General features: G+C 41.4%; 2 protein-coding genes across 5 annotated transcripts in view; one reads left to right on the top strand and one right to left on the bottom strand.

The window, feature by feature from the left end:
* The window catches only part of plekhh2 (pleckstrin homology domain containing, family H (with MyTH4 domain) member 2), a 39,803-nt gene extending 28,600 nt beyond the window's left edge, over positions 1-11,203 (top strand). For all 3 annotated transcript variants that reach the window (XM_014414397.4, XM_023155622.3, XM_014414396.4), the window contains exons 18-30: positions 133-241; positions 1,062-1,174; positions 1,297-1,476; positions 2,026-2,123; positions 2,471-2,648; positions 5,115-5,270; positions 5,358-5,455; positions 5,972-6,113; positions 6,388-6,524; positions 6,813-6,942; positions 7,249-7,335; positions 7,647-7,796; positions 9,492-11,203. In XM_014414397.4, coding sequence (XP_014269883.2) covers positions 133-241; positions 1,062-1,174; positions 1,297-1,476; positions 2,026-2,123; positions 2,471-2,648; positions 5,115-5,270; positions 5,358-5,455; positions 5,972-6,113; positions 6,388-6,524; positions 6,813-6,942; positions 7,249-7,335; positions 7,647-7,796; positions 9,492-9,677 — 1,764 coding nt within the window. In that variant the 3' untranslated portion in view covers positions 9,678-11,203. The remainder of the gene's footprint in view (positions 1-132; positions 242-1,061; positions 1,175-1,296; positions 1,477-2,025; positions 2,124-2,470; positions 2,649-5,114; positions 5,271-5,357; positions 5,456-5,971; positions 6,114-6,387; positions 6,525-6,812; positions 6,943-7,248; positions 7,336-7,646; positions 7,797-9,491) is intronic.
* A 1,752-nt stretch (positions 11,204-12,955) lies between these two features.
* Positions 12,956-19,550, bottom strand: part of LOC101476154 (tumor-associated calcium signal transducer 2) — a 40,526-nt gene continuing 33,931 nt past the window's right edge. The window contains exons 1-9 of one of the 2 annotated variants that reach the window (XM_076891924.1): positions 15,349-15,695; positions 14,710-14,811; positions 14,353-14,614; positions 14,198-14,263; positions 14,042-14,105; positions 13,852-13,950; positions 13,567-13,764; positions 13,439-13,480; positions 12,956-13,342 (exon numbers count right to left, since the gene is read on the bottom strand). In XM_076891924.1, coding sequence (XP_076748039.1) covers positions 13,319-13,342; positions 13,439-13,480; positions 13,567-13,764; positions 13,852-13,950; positions 14,042-14,105; positions 14,198-14,263; positions 14,353-14,614; positions 14,710-14,811; positions 15,349-15,406 — 915 coding nt within the window. In that variant the 5' untranslated portion in view covers positions 15,407-15,695 and the 3' untranslated portion in view covers positions 12,956-13,318. Of the gene's footprint in view, positions 13,343-13,438; positions 13,481-13,566; positions 13,765-13,851; positions 13,951-14,041; positions 14,106-14,197; positions 14,264-14,352; positions 14,615-14,709; positions 14,812-15,348; positions 15,696-19,550 lie in introns of those variants that run through there. The other variant, XM_076891923.1, reaches the window with a different exon arrangement.

Genomic DNA, 19,550 nt, shown 5'->3' with positions numbered 1-19,550 from the left:
CAGCTCCATGAGAGGGGCTTCCTGTATTTTACTTGAAGCTAAAAACCAATCCAGTCAATTTTAAACTACAAACTGATGATTATGCATAATTATGTTTCCTGTTGTGATTTTGTCTCTGGGATCATTGTGTAGGAGTCGTGGCTGTACCATCTGTCTGTGGCAGCAGGCACTACGGTGGGCAAAGTTGGCACTGAATTCGAACAACTGGTGGGAAAACTCTTCCAGCTGGATGGAGATCCAAGTGAGTACAAACGATTTTGTCTTGTGTTGTGTTTTATAGTTTTGTTTTACTTGATGCAGATTTTTTCATACTTTCTCTCATCCACAGATAATTTTATTGCGACTTAAAATGTCTTATGTCACAGTGTTTTACTGACCACAAACTGTGTCCTGCACACGTTTTACTGCATGTGAACATATTATTTTATTGGGCATCTATTTGGTCGTCAAAATGGTGCACGTACAGTTACCTCTAGGGACATTAAATAGCCCTGCAGTGTACACTGAGGGTACGTTTTATTTGTAGGGACAGAAATTAACTGTAGCTCGGGAATTTCTTAAGTAGAAGCAAAGATTGTTTTTCTTTCAACAGTGTTTTATTTTTCAAAGTCATTCAGTAACAGCTCGACAACTACAGCCTCACTTTGGAGTCTGCAGTTAGAGAGACTTATGTGAAATACAGTAGGATTTGTTGTCCTCTGCACAGAGTTGTAGTTGAATTTAAGCACAGTGAGCATTTTTTTTGTCAAGAGACTATAATTAGACAGAAAACAAAGCAAAAATTCTTAAAATATTTATTTTTGTGCTTAGTTTTTGCTCGTTTTTGTTTTTCTTATTAATGCAGGGACGTTATTTGTCAGGTCACGTTTACAGCAGTGCAGTAATAAAGCTCAATAATAAAAATGCATGCACCACTGTCTGTTATTGGAGGTTGTTTTGACAAATTTGACTCAGCTTAGTTCAGTTTTGGAAGTACACAACATTGTTTCTTTCATTTTTATTTTAGTTGCTATTCCTTCCGTCTTTTACTCTTATGACCCACTCTCCTACCTACCTTTCAGACTCTCAGATTTGGAGACATCCCATGTTGTGTTTCAGCAAAGAAGCCTTGTCATTTCCTCTCACCACCCTGCCCTCACAAGCTCTGCAGACAGAGGCAGTGAAACTCTTCAAGGTACCACAAACCTCCACATGTTCGAATAAAAAATGTAGTCACTGAATGTTTCTTCTATCAAATAACTAATTATATCAAAAATATTTTCTCTCTTTTAAACTCTCTCCATCACCGCCTCTCAGACTTGTCAGCTCTTCATTAACGTGGCCATCGATGCTCCGGCCATCGACTACCACGTCTCCCTGGCCCAGAGTGCCCTGCAGGTGTGCCTGGCCCACCCCGAGCTTCAGAATGAGTTTTTCTGCCAACTCATCAAGCAGACCCGCAAGAGGCAGCCACACGGCCATCCGGGACCCCTGCAGGTTTGCGTTCTCACCACACAGTGGCAGCAGCAGTATGCATTGTTAAGTGGAAAGGCTGGCAAAAAAGGCGTGGTATCATCAGGGTTCACTGACCTAACAAATATCAAAACTGCCTAGAAAGGAGATCTTTTAGTATCTATTACTATACGGGTCAATTTTAGAAAAGTGCCGACATAAGAGAGGCAAGAAGAGTCTTGCCTCTCTTATGTCGGCATGAAAACCTGTCACTCTGTGGTAATCTTCCATAGCCAGTAACCAGAAATACTGTCAGAGGGCAGAAAGAACAGCAGATTCCAGCGTGTGCTGATGTCTCATTCAGCTAAAAACCAAAACACTGTGTCACAGCACGATCATCCCTGTACATGAATGAACTCAGTGTAGCTGATTAACAGGAACCAGTATGGCCACTTGTTTTATGCTTTATACGAAACAAGGAAACAGTGCAGTCTTAAGTCTGTCAGCTGTGGTCGTGCATAGAAATTCACCGAGTCATGCATGTGACAGTTTGTTAAAGATGTGGTGACTGAGTGTTTGCACGTCGCTCTCCAGGGCTGGCAGTTTCTAGCCTTGTGTGTGGGACTGTTTCTGCCACAGCACCTTTTCCTCTGGCTGCTCCAGATCCACCTCAAAAGACATGCAGATGCCAGGTGAGAAAACACAGGGGCCCTGAAAACTGACACAACGAAACAAAGCACAAAATACAGCCAGTGTACTGTGTATGTACCATCTGGATAGATATGCTCTTTGCACTCGAGCACTTCTTTACCTCCTTCCCAGGAATACTGTATAATAAATCAGCTTGAATACAGTTATAATATTTTGGGATTGAAAGACCGAGTTATTTCATAAGCACATATTTATTCTCTTTCTCTTTTATTTTACTGATGGCTGTTTTCATTTCCTTTGCTTTGAGATCTGAGTTGCTTTCAGGGAATTTTGGCTATAAAAATGTTCACGTATCTGTAACTAAAGAGTGGCTACATTTTGTCCTCAGGACAGAGGTGGGTAAGTATACCATCTACTGCCAGCGCTCCATGGAGCGGACACAGCAGAAGGGCGAGAGACAGGCCAGGCCTTCCCGTATGGAGATTCTTTCGATTCTTCTGAGGAATCCCTATCATCACTCCCTGCCCTTCAGTGTGCCCGTGCACTTCCTCAACAATACATACCAGGTATAATAGTCACTCACTACACAGAAAAAACAATGATCAACGGCTGCCTGCCTCCAGTCCTAACAGTTTAATGATGTATGTGGCAGTTTGAGCACCGCTATTTTTCAACTGACAGTAAAACAATACCATATACACCATTTTAAATCACATGCTGTGAGTCATGTGACCCAGTTAAACGGATTTACAGTTGTGCAGGATTATGGTATATGTTTGAAAGCCATTCGACCTTTGCCTCGGCTCTTTAATAAACCGTAACAGAGTCACTTCTGTAATGTTTTCTTGCACTAGATGATAGCCCAACCCCACTGACAGATACTCTGCTGAGGGGTGTTTATACAAGGATCCACTGCTTTTCTACCTTTAACCTCATAAAATCATGCTACTGAGTATCACTTTTCCAGAACTATGTTCTTTATGGTTGGTTAGTGTCCAATGTGAGACTTTCCCTGTTCACTTTTCCTTTTTTTGCTTTTCTATAAAGAGCTATGTACACATTAAGGCATTTAGGTCATATTCTACACAGACCTGTGTACATCTAAATCCTCAAATATCCACTTTATTGCGGTTACAAGAAGTGCCGAATTGTCCAAAATGTCAAGTTTTTTGTGATGCAATAAACAGGAACCAGTGCCCTAAATGTTAAACCGGAGCCATACATGAACTGTGGCTCTGTTTGTGGTTGTTGTTGTTGTTGATATCGGCTTGTTTTTTGTGCTGATTTGCATGTTTTTCCTAGCTTAAACGATGGTTGAGTGAAACTAACTCATCCACGCTTGATTCTTGCTAACTAACTATGAGATATGAGAAATATGAGAAAAATGCCAAATATTATGCCTTTTTGTCATCAAAGTCACACAGAGATGTTTATCTGTTCACTTTGTCCCTCCGGGCACCATCGTCGCTCTCTTCGCTTCACTGCTCCACCCAGTATCAAGCTAACCTTGCATCTCTCCCCTGGGTGTGTGTGTTTCCCTTTGCTACCTGCTTCCTGGCTGTCCCCGCCTATACATACTGGAAGTGATGAGATCATTACCTTTACATGTATTAACAGTTCAGGACTCAAAAACAAACAAAGCTATGAAACCTGTTTTGTGTTTGTAATCGATGTCAAGCTTATTGTGTGAGAGAATAAAGTAAAGGCAAAACATAAATACCCTGTATTATATAAAGTTCGTTTCAAGATATTTTTAATTTTAATTACATTTTAAGATTTTTTAATTTGACAGCTTTGATAATTATTTGTTATCGTTATGACCCCGCTGCTCCCTTCATTTTGAGGTTAACCATGGAGTATCCACCCTAACGTCCAGAGCTTCACGATCCTCTCAGAATGAAACAGAGCAGCTTTCTTTAACCCTAAACTTTTAGCGCCTCATTTTATTTATTCGCAATGATCACCCCTTCCAAAAAAAGGCAAATTCTGCCGTATCTGCTGTGGATATCTTATTTGTATTACCCCAGAGTAAAAATTTGCATTTCTTGCTACTAGTTTGTTTAAACATGTTTAACTACTCCATGTCCATGTTGATTGCTGTGTTATATGGACTATGAAAACTTTTCTGCCCAAAATGCTGGCTCATTTAATTCCATACATTTTTATTGCATAAGTACAATGTTACATTTAAAGGGATCTGATCAAATGAAATTAACTTGGTTGGTATAAATTCAGTTTATACCAAGGACATTTTTTAAAAGTCTTTTAATAAATAAACATTTGATCTTATCTGTTTATTGAGGGTGAAAAATCTCTTTTTGAGTGTAACCTATAATTATTGCTGGCGAGACTATGTAAATATATATTCCAGAACTTTCCAAGCCAGCATATAAAATCTATGTTAGATTATACTTTTGTGTGCTTTGTTATGTGCCTGTATTAGTAAAGGAAAGCTTGCACTGAAGTCATGCTGCACGTGATTAGTGCAACTTTGACGTTACTGACGTTGATGTTGGATATTTCATTATTCATTGAATAACCAGGCAAATAGAAATTATTCATGATATTCATCCATAATATGTAATGTATAATGTTAACAGAACAGAAGATCAAAGACCAATTGTCTTGTGTTTTTCTGTCTGTGAAGTTTATTTCTGTATCGGCAATAATAACGCGGCACAGTCAATCATCAGCGGGAAGAGAAAAATCTGTTCAAACCGTCGCTGTGACAGGAAGTAGATGCATTTTCACACATGCGCACAACAATTCATCTTTCCATATCAGCCAGTCATAACACCTGTTAAACATTAACAGGTTACCTGAGTCAATGTCGATATATCACAGTTTCTGTAAACAGCATTTAAAGTTTAACACCATGCAGATGTTTTGGGTCAGAAATCTTGTTCTTTTGAGCTGAAGCTTGACCCGGATTTATTTTGAAAACTCTGAAGAATCATTGCACACTCAGATTAGATTATTGCGTCTTCCACTTATGCATTTAATTCCTTGTTCACCTACACCTTGTACTGTAGGTGGTGAGCTTTGACGCCTCAACAACGGTGGACGAGTTCCAGTGTCGTCTCAACCAGGACACCGGCATGAGGAAAACGGGACTTTCTGGCTTCAGCTTGTACACCGATGACCCCACTGGACGGTCGCTGGAACACTGTCTGCAAGGAGGCCTGAAGGTGCGCCTTTTAGTCATGCGGTGATTACTTTAGGAAGATTGAAAAATCTGCGTTTTCCCACACAAAGGTGTCTCGTCTCATGTGCAGATTTGTGACATTATCTCCAAATGGGAGCAGGCTTCCAAGGAGCATCACACCGGCAAGTCGGAAAACACCAGGACTGTCCGCCTCACCTACAAGAACAGGTAGCGTCCAAACATCAGGTTCAACAGTTCAGTGTTGAAGTAATGCTCATTGGGATAAAAGAGTTTGTTAGCTATTCTGCTTATTGAGGGTCACTAAAGGTTACAGCTGGGTGAGACACACCATGGATGCCAAGTGGTCACACGTTGCATAAAAGCTTTTGTAAAGCTTGAGTCTGTGTCCTGTGTAGCAAGTTTGAGAAAAAAGGACGAATGCAAAACAAAACATTGAAATAAAATATGCTGCATTGATTTCAACCCCTTTTATTTCAGTCTGTCTGTTGCAGTTCAGTCTTAAATAATTAGAATTCTTGATTATATTTGATGGCATCGCTCTTCACTGTAAATTAAACTAGATGGCGGATCAGAGGCAGACTGCATATGAAGATCAGGATTTGTTGTCACCACACAAAGAGACTGGAGTTACTGCCTGGATTACATGTTTCTCTCAGGAGGATTTATCGCCCGGTCGCTTTGTCCTCATATCAGTTCTCTTTAACTTTTCCTCTCCATCTTCAGACTTTACTTCTCTCTCCAAGTGAGGGGGGAGTCAGAGAGGGAGAGGTTACTGCTGGCATATCAGACCAATGAAGCCATCGTAGCCGGACACTTTCCTGTCAACAAGGAGCTGGCTCTGGAAATGGCCGCACTGCTCGCACAGGTCTGATATCAAGTGATTTTTCTTTTAACTCACTTCTTGCGTTTCATATCTCTTTCACAGCGTGTGTAATGTGGCCTGGCTTTATGCAGTGGTTCATGTGTAACTCAGGCCCTGGTCTAAAAACAGTGATATCTGCCACATTTTTCGGCATTTTTTAATGTAATTTATAGCTGAATAATGCCACATATGTCGTATCCACTCCTGGATTAAAGTGAGACACAGAGCGTGAAGAATTTCTGAATACTTACTGCTTGCACTGCGTGTTTGTGTACAGGTGGAATTTGGAGATTTTGAGCGTCCCTTCTCCACCTCTGGATCGGCCCAGACTAAGTCTAATCAGAACCTGAAGCAGGTGTTGGACAGATTCTACCCCAAACATTACCGCAGGAGCACATCTGAGGAGCAGCTCAGGTACCAGACACAAAACACACCCTGAGAAACAGTGGCTTTAAATCTGAACTCACGTCCTACTTTGTAGTGCATGCACATTATCTGTTTATGCTTTTATAGTCTTTTATTACACCTATAACATCAAGGTTTCCACCCCAGAAAGCAGCTTTGTGACTGCTTGTGTTTTATTTTTCTTTCATCATACAGTACCTGTCTTTGTGTTCTCAAGTCTTTAATGGTCAAAAAGAGACTTACAAAACTGTAAATGCTTTAAAAGCAAACTCTATTTTGTCCTCGGCTTTCCCTCAGACAACTGCTACAGCGTCTCTCTGCCCGCTGGGCTTCACTCAGGGGTCGAAGTTCACCAGAGTGCGTCAGGATCTACCTGACCGTAGCCAGGAAGTGGCCGTTCTTTGGTGCCCGACTGTTTGAAGCAGAGGTGAGCATGTGTGAGCAGTAATCTGTTTGTAAATAAAGTTTATCTTATCATCTCAGATACTGAATATATGTTACAAATTACAAAGAAGTAGCATGAATGGAGGCCAACATTTAAACTAAATAAACTGTCAGTGTGCTTCAAAGAAAAGAAAAGAAAAAAGTAGGGGACAAAAACTTGAAATAGGTTTCTTTGCATTGTTTCCCACTACAGTGTCAACAGTATCTGACAGAGTGAGTGCTGCAGTTTTTCGACACATCGTGAAAACATGCTCGTAACTAACCTCACCCTCTGTTCTCTCTGCTTTAGTCCATCACGCCCTCTCCGGACCCTGGTGTTCGTGTTTGGCTGGCTGTACATGAAGATGGTGTCAGCGTTCTGGAGCACAACTCCATCGTGAGCAGCTTTGTGCAACACAGTCTCAGAAACCTGCATAGGAAAGATTTCTCTGCTTTGCTGCCGTGATTTCAGATTAACAGTTACTTAGTCGTCATGTGTTTCTTCAAACTCCAGAAGTAAACATTTGCATACGGTGTAAAATCACTTTTAAGTATCATAATGTAAAGCACAGAGCGTTACATCGTTTTTGATGTCATTGTTGTTTCTTTAATCTTAAAACTGAGGCCCAGAATTCAGTTTTTACATTTCACATCCTATTTTTTAATCGAATTCTGTTACTACAATTTATTTTTGTGTCTGGTACTCAGAAACTGCTGGTGTGCTACTCCTACAAGAACCTGATGACATTTGGAGGCTGCAAGCAGGACTTTATGCTGGTGATGGGTCAGAACGTCGGCACTAACGCCAGCAAAGACAAACCTACAGAGAAACATCTGTTTGCTATGGACCCCTCCAAGGTCAGTGAGAGGGCCAGAGGGCGACAGTCCAGGCGGCCAAGCAGAGTTTGTATTCTTAAAATGGATGGCACATTTGTTGTCGTAGTAAAAGTTAAAACTGTGTCACACTGCTGCCTTTCATTCCACTCATTCTATCTGAGTATGTGTCAGTACATGTTGCAAAACAACAGGACAAGTTAGACAATTAACTCCTGCCTGACTCTTGGTTACGTGTAATGAGTGGAGTCGACCAAAGTGAAACAGAACGTAACAGATTTCTCTGGGAAATTAAAGGCACGACACAAAGAAATAACAGAGACATTATGTAAAAGATGTTCGTCTAATTCTTTGTGAATCCTTCAGGTGAGTGTTTTTGGTGTTAGCTATGTTGTTAATCACAAAATGTGTGAGTTTAGTGTTTTTTTTAAGAATGCCTTTATTAGTTTTTAACATCCATCCATTTCTTGCACTTAGCCAAAGGTTGTGGGGAGGGTGTCATGGGAAGAGAGGCAGGGCACACCCTGGATAGGTCTATACTATTGCAGGCCTAACACAGAGTGAGACAGACAACCGTGCGTGCTCACATCCACACCAACACCCAATTTAGAATCATCAGTTAACACTACATTCATGTCTGTGGTCATTTGTGGGAGGACGCTGGGGCGATCGTGGCTCAAGAGTTGGGAGTTCGCCTTGTAATTGGAAGGTTGCCGGTTCGAGCTCCGGCTTGGACAGTCTCGGTCGTTGTGTCCTTGGGCAAGACACTTCACCCGTTGCCTACTGGTGGTGGTCAGAGGGCCCAGTGGCGCCAGTGTCCGGCAGCCTCGCCTCTGTCAGTGCGCCCCAGGGTGGCTGTGGCTACAATGTAGCTTGCCGTGAATGGGTGGATAACTGGATATGTAAAGCGCTTTGGGGTCCTTAGGGACTAGTAAAGCGCTATATAAATACAGGCCATTTACCTGTAGAGGCAGAACACGCAGGCTCCACACAGCCTGCCGGTGGATTTGAACCCAGGGTCTTTTTACTGTAAACCAACAGTGCTAACCACTGTTCCTCTATTCTCCAGTTCTCTATAGAAAAAGGGAAGAAAACAAACTGTTGAACTTCACAGAAAATCACAGCAGAACAAATACTGCATGATTCAAACAAGTTCATCTGTTTTACCTTCTTTTAAAGCTAAAGCTGTGTCTTATCCATTGAGTAACATTTGGTCTTTTTAATTTAAAACAATGCTACTGTCTTTTTGACATTAAAAAAAACAGAGGTTCGTTCATGTCTATACTACATTCTTTGGATACAGACAAAATAAAAATGTCTTGGGTAAATGTTTCATGAATGTCACTTTGGTGCTGGAGTTAGCTTCATGTTTGAATCTTTTACGCTGACAATTTGGCTCAAATCCTTTAGCCGCTGTGCATTTCTTACCACGTTATAAACAAATGCAAACTTGGCACTAGATAATGTATTTATAGAGAAGACCTGAAACCCACACCTAGGGCTACAAACAAACTTACTTCATCTATCTGAGGTCACAGATCAGGGTTGTTTTCCTTCCAGTCGACTTCTCTCTGCAAACAGAGGACTTTCCCTCCTGCAGATCCTGCAGATTCTGCACTGGCTTCACTTATTAGATGCAAAGACCATGTCCATCTTTTATATATAGTCTATGAGATGTACAAAAACTGGAATGCATCTCTGTTTTTGTTTTGTCCACAGATCAGGGAGATCACGCTCCTTATTTTCAGTTACATCAACAGCGCACATCAGCAGAAGGCCGCCGCCCACCACCTCTCTGCTCCGGCCCTGATGGTGGCCCAGCCCGTAAGCCTGAAGAGCAAAGAGTTGAGGAGCAAATCCCCACCAGCTCTGGGACGCCCCAGCAAGGCCCCCACTCTGCTGTGATGGCGCAAAGACTTACACCCTGGTCTTAATTTACATTAGAAATGTAGGATCTTTAGCTGCATGGTTTCATCTGCGCACTTAAGCCCAGCTAAATTCTAATAAGTGGAACGGTTACCCCTTCGTGACGAGCCGGGCGCTAACAAAAACGTATCTGTTGAGTGCAGTTTAATATCGCAGACCAGCTGAGGTAGCAGCAATTTGCAGGTATCACCATGTAGCGCCTTGGTACCTTCCTCAGAGAACACTTGATGAGATCTGTGGCTCAAACTGGAGCTAAAGGCTTTATACAAAGGTACAATGGGGCCAAGAAGCACTAAGAGGCTTTGCTTAACATTTTTTGTGTCCCTAATGATTGTGTTGCTTTCATTTTGTCACTCCAAGGAGAAAAATCAACAGTATTTATTGACAGACTGAGCAAATGTTCTGAAACGTCTCTATCAATCAGTGTTACCTGGTACATTTCTGTGTGCATTCAGTTAATTTTTGTATTCCTGTCTTTAGAACGTAATGCACAGTGCAGAGGAGGTAATGATCACTTGTTATTAAAAAAAAATCCTTTAAAGAGGGTGCCTGTTGTTTCCTGCCTTCCTGTAGGGCAGAGTGGCCCCAGCAGGAAGTGAAACTCTTAGTGTTAAAGTGATGCATAATGATGAAAGCGAGAGGCAATAACAGGTAACCAGATGGAAGTGGAGCACAGCTGTTTAAAATGTGTTTAAACCACCTCATCTGGGGCTGTGTGCTCCTTTTTGCAGTAGATGTGAGGAAAAGAACTGTGGACTTGGTGGGTTGTGTTGTTGTAAAGGAACCAGATTGTCCTCTTTGTGCTCCTGGTTACTGAACAGCCAGGAGAGTGGTAAAACTTTAATCATGTACAAATACATAAGGCCTTTCTGGTGAGGTCAGTGGATTGAATCAGCAGGAGGTTTCGACTCAGAATGTTACTTGACAGCTTTCGTGGAAGTATGGAAAAGTGTGCTGTTTCTTTATGACACACATTCCTCTATACTGAGTCCGTTGCACAGTTCGGTGGCCATCTGCTACAACTGCCCCACTTTAGGTATTAACATATAAAATCTTAGGTATTATTTTAAAAAAAAACCTCCTTGTTTAGCTGTTATGAAGTCAAAATTTGGCATTTTAACACTTTTGTATCCAGCCTCAAGTGGCCATGTGAGGAACTGCACTTTCCATTGGCTTCATTTTATTCTGCCCAGAAGGTTCCAGTCCAGTCTAATCATTCATCATAAACTTTCCACCTCCACACACACACACACACACACACACACACACACACACACACACACACACACACACACACACAGAAAAATCCTCGGTTCATGTCAGGGACAATATTGAAGGTAAATGAAAACTGTGCTGTGAGCAGGTCAAACTGGAAGACAGTGATGAAACACCACTGCCCATTTTTCCAGTAAACAATATGGTGAGTAAACATTCACAACGGAGCCTTGATGGCTGTCAAGTCTGAATGAGAAAGCAGTTTTAATTGAAAATGTGTGGATAATAAAAAAAAATCACACACACTAATGGCTAAGGGGTCTTTTTTTAAGGAAAATTCAGCAGTGTGAACTCAGCTCTAAGAAATGTGTATTTCTTAAAAAGTATGTAAAAAGAAGGTGAGAAGATGTAGGAAATGTGTTTTTAGCATGTTGTTGAAAACATCCGTTGGTCACTGAACAGAGATTCCAGAGAACTGTAACGTTTTTCTTTGTTTGCTGGTGTGACAGAACACGAAACCGAATCTGATATAAACCTGAAGACAAACTGGAAAGGCATGACAGTTTAATGTAAGGTACTCCTAGTATTATCTTGATCCGGTATACAGTGAGAATAATCAGGCTCTATTTATTTGTGACATGGAATACATGTATCTAAATCCTGGAAATCCTGTGTGCTGGAAATGAAAGTTTGCTTGAGCCACGGGTGTAAATCCCAGACAGTCATATAAAAATCCTCACCCTGTAGGAAACTGTATAAATCTATAGTAAGCTTTAAATTCGCCCCACTGAAGCAAACTGAAAACCGACATGTCGGTACCTGCAACAGGTGCCTCACAGCGAGCGGCACACCTTCATTCCTGCAGTCTTTCACAGAATCGAGGGGTGGGGGAGGGTAAAAGGAGAGAAGCTATATGATACCTAACCTGGCTGAACAAGTTAGAGATCTGCTTTTGTGCTCCTGTTGCTATGGAGCTAGAGAGAGGGGGCGGGGCTCACAGGAGGGTGCTGGGTGAGGCCAGAGGGAACTAAGGTAGAGCAGGTGACTGATACTGTGCTTTATGTGGGGACTGAGGTTAAAAGAAAGTCAGTCAACTGCTGATGTTGAAAACAGAATGCAAATGCATACAATAAACAGGAAGGTATACTTCTTTAGGTCAGTATTCTTTCAAATGTGCTCCAAGCTTCAGGAAGGCTCCACACTGAAAAAGTGTAAACAAGCACGGTCTCCTCGAGTGCTAGCTTCACAGACCACAGCTGTACAGAACCAACCACATACTTCTTGCAATACAAACATGTTGCAACAGGAAACCAGGCGGTTTATTTATGTATTCAGATTGATAGATAATGCCAACTTCAGTTTGTTTGATGAGACGATGTCTGCCATTTTAGTCCACTTGGACTTTGGCCCTTTCACCTGACTCAGTCAATCATTCCTGCCCTAACATTTTAAACCGAGGGCAGTCTCAGTACAAGCATATGCATGCATTCGTGAGTGAGATGGAACCTGTCCGACAGGTTCAACACGTCACCAAACGACTCCTGAGCGCAGCTAGAAATGCCTACCTATAATAAAAGGTTGTCCGTCTCACCTGAGGCAGTGTGACACACAAAAACAAGTCCTTTCCATCTTGGCCATAGTGGCACAAAACTGCTAAGAGCTGTGAGTTTTGCTTAACATACAAAAGCCTACTGCAAAGCACATTCACATGATTCCTGCCACACCCGTGCAGTAGCTGATCTCCAGCAGACCTGCCCCCTGTAAACAAAGTGCCTGTTACGAACAACGACTATCGGAGCAGCCATCTTCCCAGACAACGGAGGCTTTACACTTCTAAGGAAATACACCAAAAAATGTCTGAGGTGGAGTATCGAGGAAAGGGGGGAGAATAATTAAAAACCCACACAACTTTAAATCAGCTTCGATCATCTCATCATGTTCAGCAGTTTTCAGAGTAGTTTCCTCCATCTTGTTCCCATCCCCCACATTTAGTCTGGTAACAGTGGAAAAATACAGCCAAAACATCAAGAAACCTGCTTCAGTGTCTTTTAAAGCATGTTTTATTAAAAACAATCCAAACAAACACAATAGAAAGTAAGAAACTGTACACTCTATGATGTGGAATTTAAATTCTAATGTTAAAATGAGGCATGTCAGGCACACTTTAAAAATGCACAGTACTTATATGGCATGTAGACCAGAGGGATGATGCTTTAAGACTTTACATGATTTATAAATAAATTGTAGCAGTAATGACACCCCAACAAAGAAAACAGAAAGGTGATTATTCATTTACAATCTGCAAGTCTCAAAAGATAAAAATGGCACGCTCCCACAGCGAAGAAAACAAAACAAGGTAATCCAAAAAAGGCAATTGTATGCGTCGACTCTTCACACTCTCTGCTTTACATTTGCTCCATCTCTCTTTGCTGAATTGGAGGAAAGAGCAGACACACACAAAAAGTTAATACAATGACCCTTTCTCTCAAAAGATAAATTTACCAACAACAGGTCGTTTATCTCACCTGAGTTTTTTTGTACTTCCTCTGTCGCTTCTGGAAAAAGAACTACAAACACAGAAGAAACCAAATTATGGCTTGAAGAACAAATGTTAAAACAACAAACGACACTTCTGACATGCAGATGCGCTCACCACAGCCAGCAGGCCAGCAATCACAGCCAGCACCACCACCACGATGACGGCGATGATCCCGCCTGTCAGGTGCTTCATGGTCATGGTCGGGGGCTCCTCGTCCACATAGTACACGATGATCTTCTCCATCATCAGAGTCTGCCCACCCACAGAAGCATTAAAGTTTTTCTGGTCAGTAAACAGTGGCAGCGCCTTCACCTGCAGAAAGTCACATGAAATGAAGTTAGCCAGTGGGTCCATTATACAAAACGTGCACACACACACAAACACACAGGTTGTACATACGTCTTTCTCCATGTAGTAGGCCATTCTGGACAGGTCACTGATGCGCTCTCCTTTTGGCTTAGTCACATCAACCACAATCATGCGAGCGTCTGGGTCATACTGTAGAATGACAGGATGTTAGTTAGCATGGCAGTGGTGCTTTTTGCTTTGTTCTAAATTACAAGCAGTTTTTTGTTGGACTGTCACTCACCTGAATCTCCTTCACCAGGCTGGAGTCAAGTTTGTAACGGCTGTTAAGTTCATTTGCAATAGCACTGTTTTAAAAAAAGACATTAGGATGGTGAGATCTGGAAATGTCAGCCTCAGCATGTTTCTTAACTTTTAATAAGGGCTGAAGTGGACTTACGTCTTCAAATTGTCTTTATTCACGTTGGTGGGCCCCTCCTTGTGTGTCAGCTGAAGACGGACCCAGCTGGAAGAGGGAAAAATAAAATAAAGAAATGTTGAATACTTGAACTATTCATCCTCACAGCAATCCTTCACTATAGTGAAATCACTTACTTGGTCTCCACCAGCTTCTCACACTTGAGGGTCTGGTCTCCCTTGTCAGTTCGACGGACTCCAGCGCTGTTGACGCACCAGCACACATCTGTGTTGTTGCACTGCTTGGCCTTGAATTTGCCGTCATTCTCACATTCAGGGTCATAGATGCCATCGTTGTCCACAATGGCGGTCTCATGTTGCTTTCCTCCAATAGTGCGAGTGCTCAGGCCCCTTCTAGCTCTGTACATTTCAGCTTTCATCAAGAAGCACTTGGGGATCACTGAGGGGGGAACAAAATGCACAGCATGAGCAGGCTGGAGTGTCAAACAGAGGACATGAAACAGGAAGGAGCCCCTTTACCACTTCTAAACTTACATGCTGTGCAGTCTAAGGGCTGTTTTGTACCATTACCAATCAGAAGAGTACATGAACATGGGGGTCCCTCGCACATAGCCCACTTCATAGTGGCACATGTACCTAAAGAGAAAGGAAAAAAAAACAAACCCACCATACTAGCAGGTTATTAACAGGAACTCAAATATGTAACCACATTACTATACTGTGACTTCCCGAGGCTTAACACACACACACACACACACACAATAGAAAGATGAATCTTTGGTATGACAGTGTTTGAAAAGATTTAGTCTTTTGTCTTCCTTATAGCTCGAAACGGAGACGTTAAATCGTACAGGTAGACCGGCAGGTTTGCCTGGGCGTTGGTTTCTCCCCACAGAGCGGAACAAACCTTCCCAACCCCCACCCACCTGAACTAGCTAGTGTTACATTAAAAACAGATTTTTGGTCCAACTCTGGCGGCTAATTACATTATTTTAACAAATAAAACAAGCAAAACTACATCTCATAGAAAGATAATGTATCTATGTCTTAAATAAAGCTGGTTCAAACTTTAAAAATGTTTGTTTTTGCGAAAACTTCCATCAAATCTACGTCAAAATGAACTGTGCGATTTTTCAGCCGGATACAATTTTATATCAAATTTAAACTACTTACACTGAGCCGAGGCTCCGACCGCGAGAGCGGCGAGAACAGCAAAAATCCACATTTTCATGATCAAACAAAAAAAGTCTTCGTCTGTCCGCTTCCTATGCGTCCGTCTCCCGCAGAGGTCAAAGACCGAGTGAAGAATGCCCTCGACGCGCCCAACAAGGCTCCTTTTCTCGGCGCAGGTGTGTCCCGGTCAAACCTGTTTTAGAGAGGAACTAAAGCGCGCGCACTCACAGGTGAGACGAGGAACCGAACGAGCGCGAGCACACGCTTAAAAGTTGAATTCAAATTCAAAGCAGAGCTTATCCTGGATTATATTCCGTTTGGTAGTTGTTGCACACCTGATGGAGGAAGGACCTGAGCAGTAAAATTTATAAGAGAATTACTCTCATGACGTCAGGCTAATTTGCATAGGCGGCGCAGTGCGGAGTGGGGAGGGGGCGGGGGAAACGCACCTATATCCGGTATGACCATATTTGCCCTCTCTGTCTCTGTTGAGATATTTTCATTTTCAAATCATAAATAAATTTAACGTTTACCCTTGTGACGTCATCGTCTTGTTATATTTATCAAAAATGATCTGAAACTGGTTTAAAATTTGGTTGAATTCATCTTTAAATACCTTTAAATGCCTATGTAACCAACGGCTTTTAGTGTTTTGGGTTCACTAACACAGAAAGGAGTCCGTTAGGAACTGCAGGGAACTGGTTATTAAGGTGTTTTCCCCTCTTTTCCCCTGTTTTCCGTGTTGATATTTTCCTGACGTGCTTGTTGAGTTTCGTGTAAAACATGTAGAAAAAGGCAAACTCTCCTAGGCTATAGAAGCCATGTCACGTGGTGTTGATTCATGTCATAAACCTTACTTTTAAACAAATAAAAGCGTTTATTATAATTATTATTCTCAACGTATTTTGTTGTAAGACCGCCATCATAATATTCCCGCAACATTTTGTGGCAGATAACTAGAAATCCCATGTTGCTACACTGAAACTACCTAATGGTGTAGTTTCACTTTAAAATACATAGTGTTGTTCATGCAGATGTTTTTCCTTGTTATGAATTGTGAAACACCGCGATGCGATGACATCATCAACAGGTATCTAACAGAAACCGGAGAGGGAGAAAACATTTCTCAGGTGTTGTGAGTCACATTCTCACGGATGAGTCACAGCCTCGGGTCTCTGTCTGAGAGATACTCTCACCAGCTCTGCACAAATCCTTTCCTACCTGATCTAGCTGGGATCAAGTGGCATAAAGTGTTGTTTTAAAAGATTAAACTTTTAAGTTGGGGACAGTTCTTATTTGGGCTTCATGCACAGCGAACCAGACGAATGCTCTGCTGCCACCTATGGCACACAGTGTGTTTTTTGTGTTTTTCCTGACACACCTTTCTTTTTCATGAGCGTGTTTACAGATTGAGAATCTTTAACTGCCTCTTCTTCAGTCTGGACAGTTACCCGTTTAAAGAAGACAGTTGTTAAACACTTAAAACTTTAGCAGGGTTTTATATGTCACTCCAGAAACACGAAAGGAAACAAAGACACATATTGGAAAGAAATCGCTTCACTAGGAAAAACTGAAAAAATGTGTTGCATGTATTTCCCAATTAAAAAACACGCCCTATTCTTTTTGTATACCATAAACAAAGTGCTATAGAAATACTAACAAGTGCTTTCTTTATATTTTTTAGACATAAATATTGTCTACAAGCAGATACTTGTGATTAAATGTACAAAATTTGGTGGTAAGGAACAAAAGGTCTGCTTTTAGTGTGATCGCTAGTGTCCGAGCCAATCTGACAAGGCCGAGAAGGTAAACAGTTTTTCAAAAGTCTAATGGATATCATGCATTAAATTCAAAATGATATAGATCTTTATTTCAATTAGTAGCTTTTTTAATTCATCTGCATACAAAAGCCGTGCCTATATGAAACAGGAAGTTGTAGCCCATAACTACTAAGTACACAGAAAGGTCAGGCGAACACCAAATGGGTTTCCAGATTTGTCATGAGAACAACATATTAAATCTTTGGAACTAAATGTAACAAGAAAGTGTGATGTCTGTCTGTTTAAAGACACCAGATCGTATCTGCAAGTGGTGTAAGTCTTTCATATCGTGCACCAAAGTTATTATAGTTTACTAAAACTAAACTGGAAACTACATGAAGCAAACCTCCACCGACACAGCTCACTCACTGGTATTTATTTTGAAGGCAAGAGTGTCGTATTTATATATATTTTCTATATATTCATTTTGTTTTCTTTGTTCTTTTTAAAGAGGAAAAATAGAAGAAATATGTATGTAGCTTGTTACAGCTTCTTTTATTTTATTTGTATATATTTTGCATATCTTATATTTTTACTTTATTTCTCAAATGCTGTGTCACTGGAGAGTGCCATACAATAAAAATGTTTACAATTTTTTTTTTTTGTAAAAACATGGCTTTGTGTGTGCACTGTAAAAAAAAAAAAAAGCACTACAGTCATTTCAGAAACAAATGGTTCGAGATATTTGTGCTTCAGTTTTGTTGCTGGAGGTTCTGGTTTTTTAATTGAAGGCACTAATTAGCAGGTCACTGTGTCACTGTGCCTGGATGACGCTGGTTAGCCTTAGCTGGTAACGTAGCGCTCCATTCTCTGGTCACATTTAACTTAAACAAAAAGGAATTGCCTTTTAGCGACAATAAAAATGAGGCCGATTCATAAACACAAAGGTTAGCCAAATTGTTCAAAACAAGTACACATAGGTGCAAAAGTATCAGTCTTACAGCTTTTCGTATTAGCTCTACATACTAGATATTATAATCTCATGTCTCTCATTACAGTCTGTGATAAACTATTAGCTGTAATTCCAGCTCATGGCAGACATTTGCGGTAGGAGCAGCACACAAGTAACAATAGTTGTTGTGTAAGGAGTGACAGTCTGAGTAATGAACAAAATAACACTGAAACCAAGAACAAAAGGACAGCTCACTGTCATCGTCCCAGGGTTTCCTGGACTGTCTGTTATTGTTTTTCCTTCACTCCTCACCACCAGGGTGGAGTCTGGCTCTGGTCCCCGCCTCAGTACTCATCTGTTCAGCTCTACTCACCTGTCTGCCATCACTGATAATTACACACATGCCATCCATTGCTGCTTATTACTCCTGCACTACTTAAGGCCTTGGTGGAGGCTGACTTGTTGTTGAAACTTATGGTTCACCATGGCTAAAATGCAGCGAGAATTACAAAAGGTGGAGGGGTGGGCTCTGGAATGGGGGTTTAGGTTTTCCGTTTCAAAAACAAAATGGATTGTTTTCACACATAAGAGAATAAATTGCTAGTTGAGTCTCAAGCTATATGGGAATGACATAAAAAAGGTTGATTGCTTTAAATACTTAGGTATTTGGTTTGATGAACGGCTTACATGGAAAATGATATTTTACTATGTTTAAAAGGTAATGACTGGGGTGCAGATAGGACAACATTGAGAGCTCTATATGTAGGTCTCATTAGGTCAGTGCTGGATTATGGGTGTCTGGTTTATGGTTCAGCAGCTAAAACTTTGCTAAATGACCCGGACAGAGTTCAATATGAAGCTCTGAGGTTGTGTTGTGGGGCTGTTAAGACTACTCCAGTGGCTGCTCTGCAAGTGGAAATGGGGGAGCAACCATTATAACTAAGGAGGCGTCAAATTGCTTTGACTTACTGGGCAAATTTGAAGGGACATAGTGAAAGTCATATAGCGCAGAGTTTTACTTAAGCCTTGCCAAGAAAAAGGGATTGGGCTATAGGGAAAGAAGTCAACAAGATGGGATTTAGTGGCACAGACCTTAGCCCAGCAGTAGCCTTGTCAGTGTTGCCACCTTGCTTATATGAGCAAATAATTCCTGACTTCTATTTCCTACGTAAGGGAGGGGGGGTGACTACAAGTGTTGGATAACAGAGTGGGTGTTGCATTTGTTCTCCCAGACATAAGTTTCGTGGCGAGTGAACGAATTACAGATGATTTGGCAGTTTATACTGGGGAGCTTGTAGCAATTTTACTGGCTTTGACCTGGATGGAGGACGCACCAATAGAGAGGTATTTGGTTTGCTCGGACTCTAGCAGCGCACTAGTGAGTATAGATAATGTCTTTGAACTCTAGACAAGATATTGTTTTTGAGATATTTCATTTATTGTAAAGAATTAAACCTAGAGGGATAGAAGTGGTTTTCTTATGGGTTCCT

Source organism: Maylandia zebra, linkage group LG13 (assembly GCF_041146795.1).
Source record: "Maylandia zebra isolate NMK-2024a linkage group LG13, Mzebra_GT3a, whole genome shotgun sequence".
NCBI classification, from domain to species: Eukaryota; Metazoa; Chordata; class Actinopteri; order Cichliformes; family Cichlidae; genus Maylandia; species Maylandia zebra.
The sequence above is the reverse complement of the archived record's forward strand: the minus strand, read 5'-3'. Positions and strand labels throughout refer to the sequence as shown.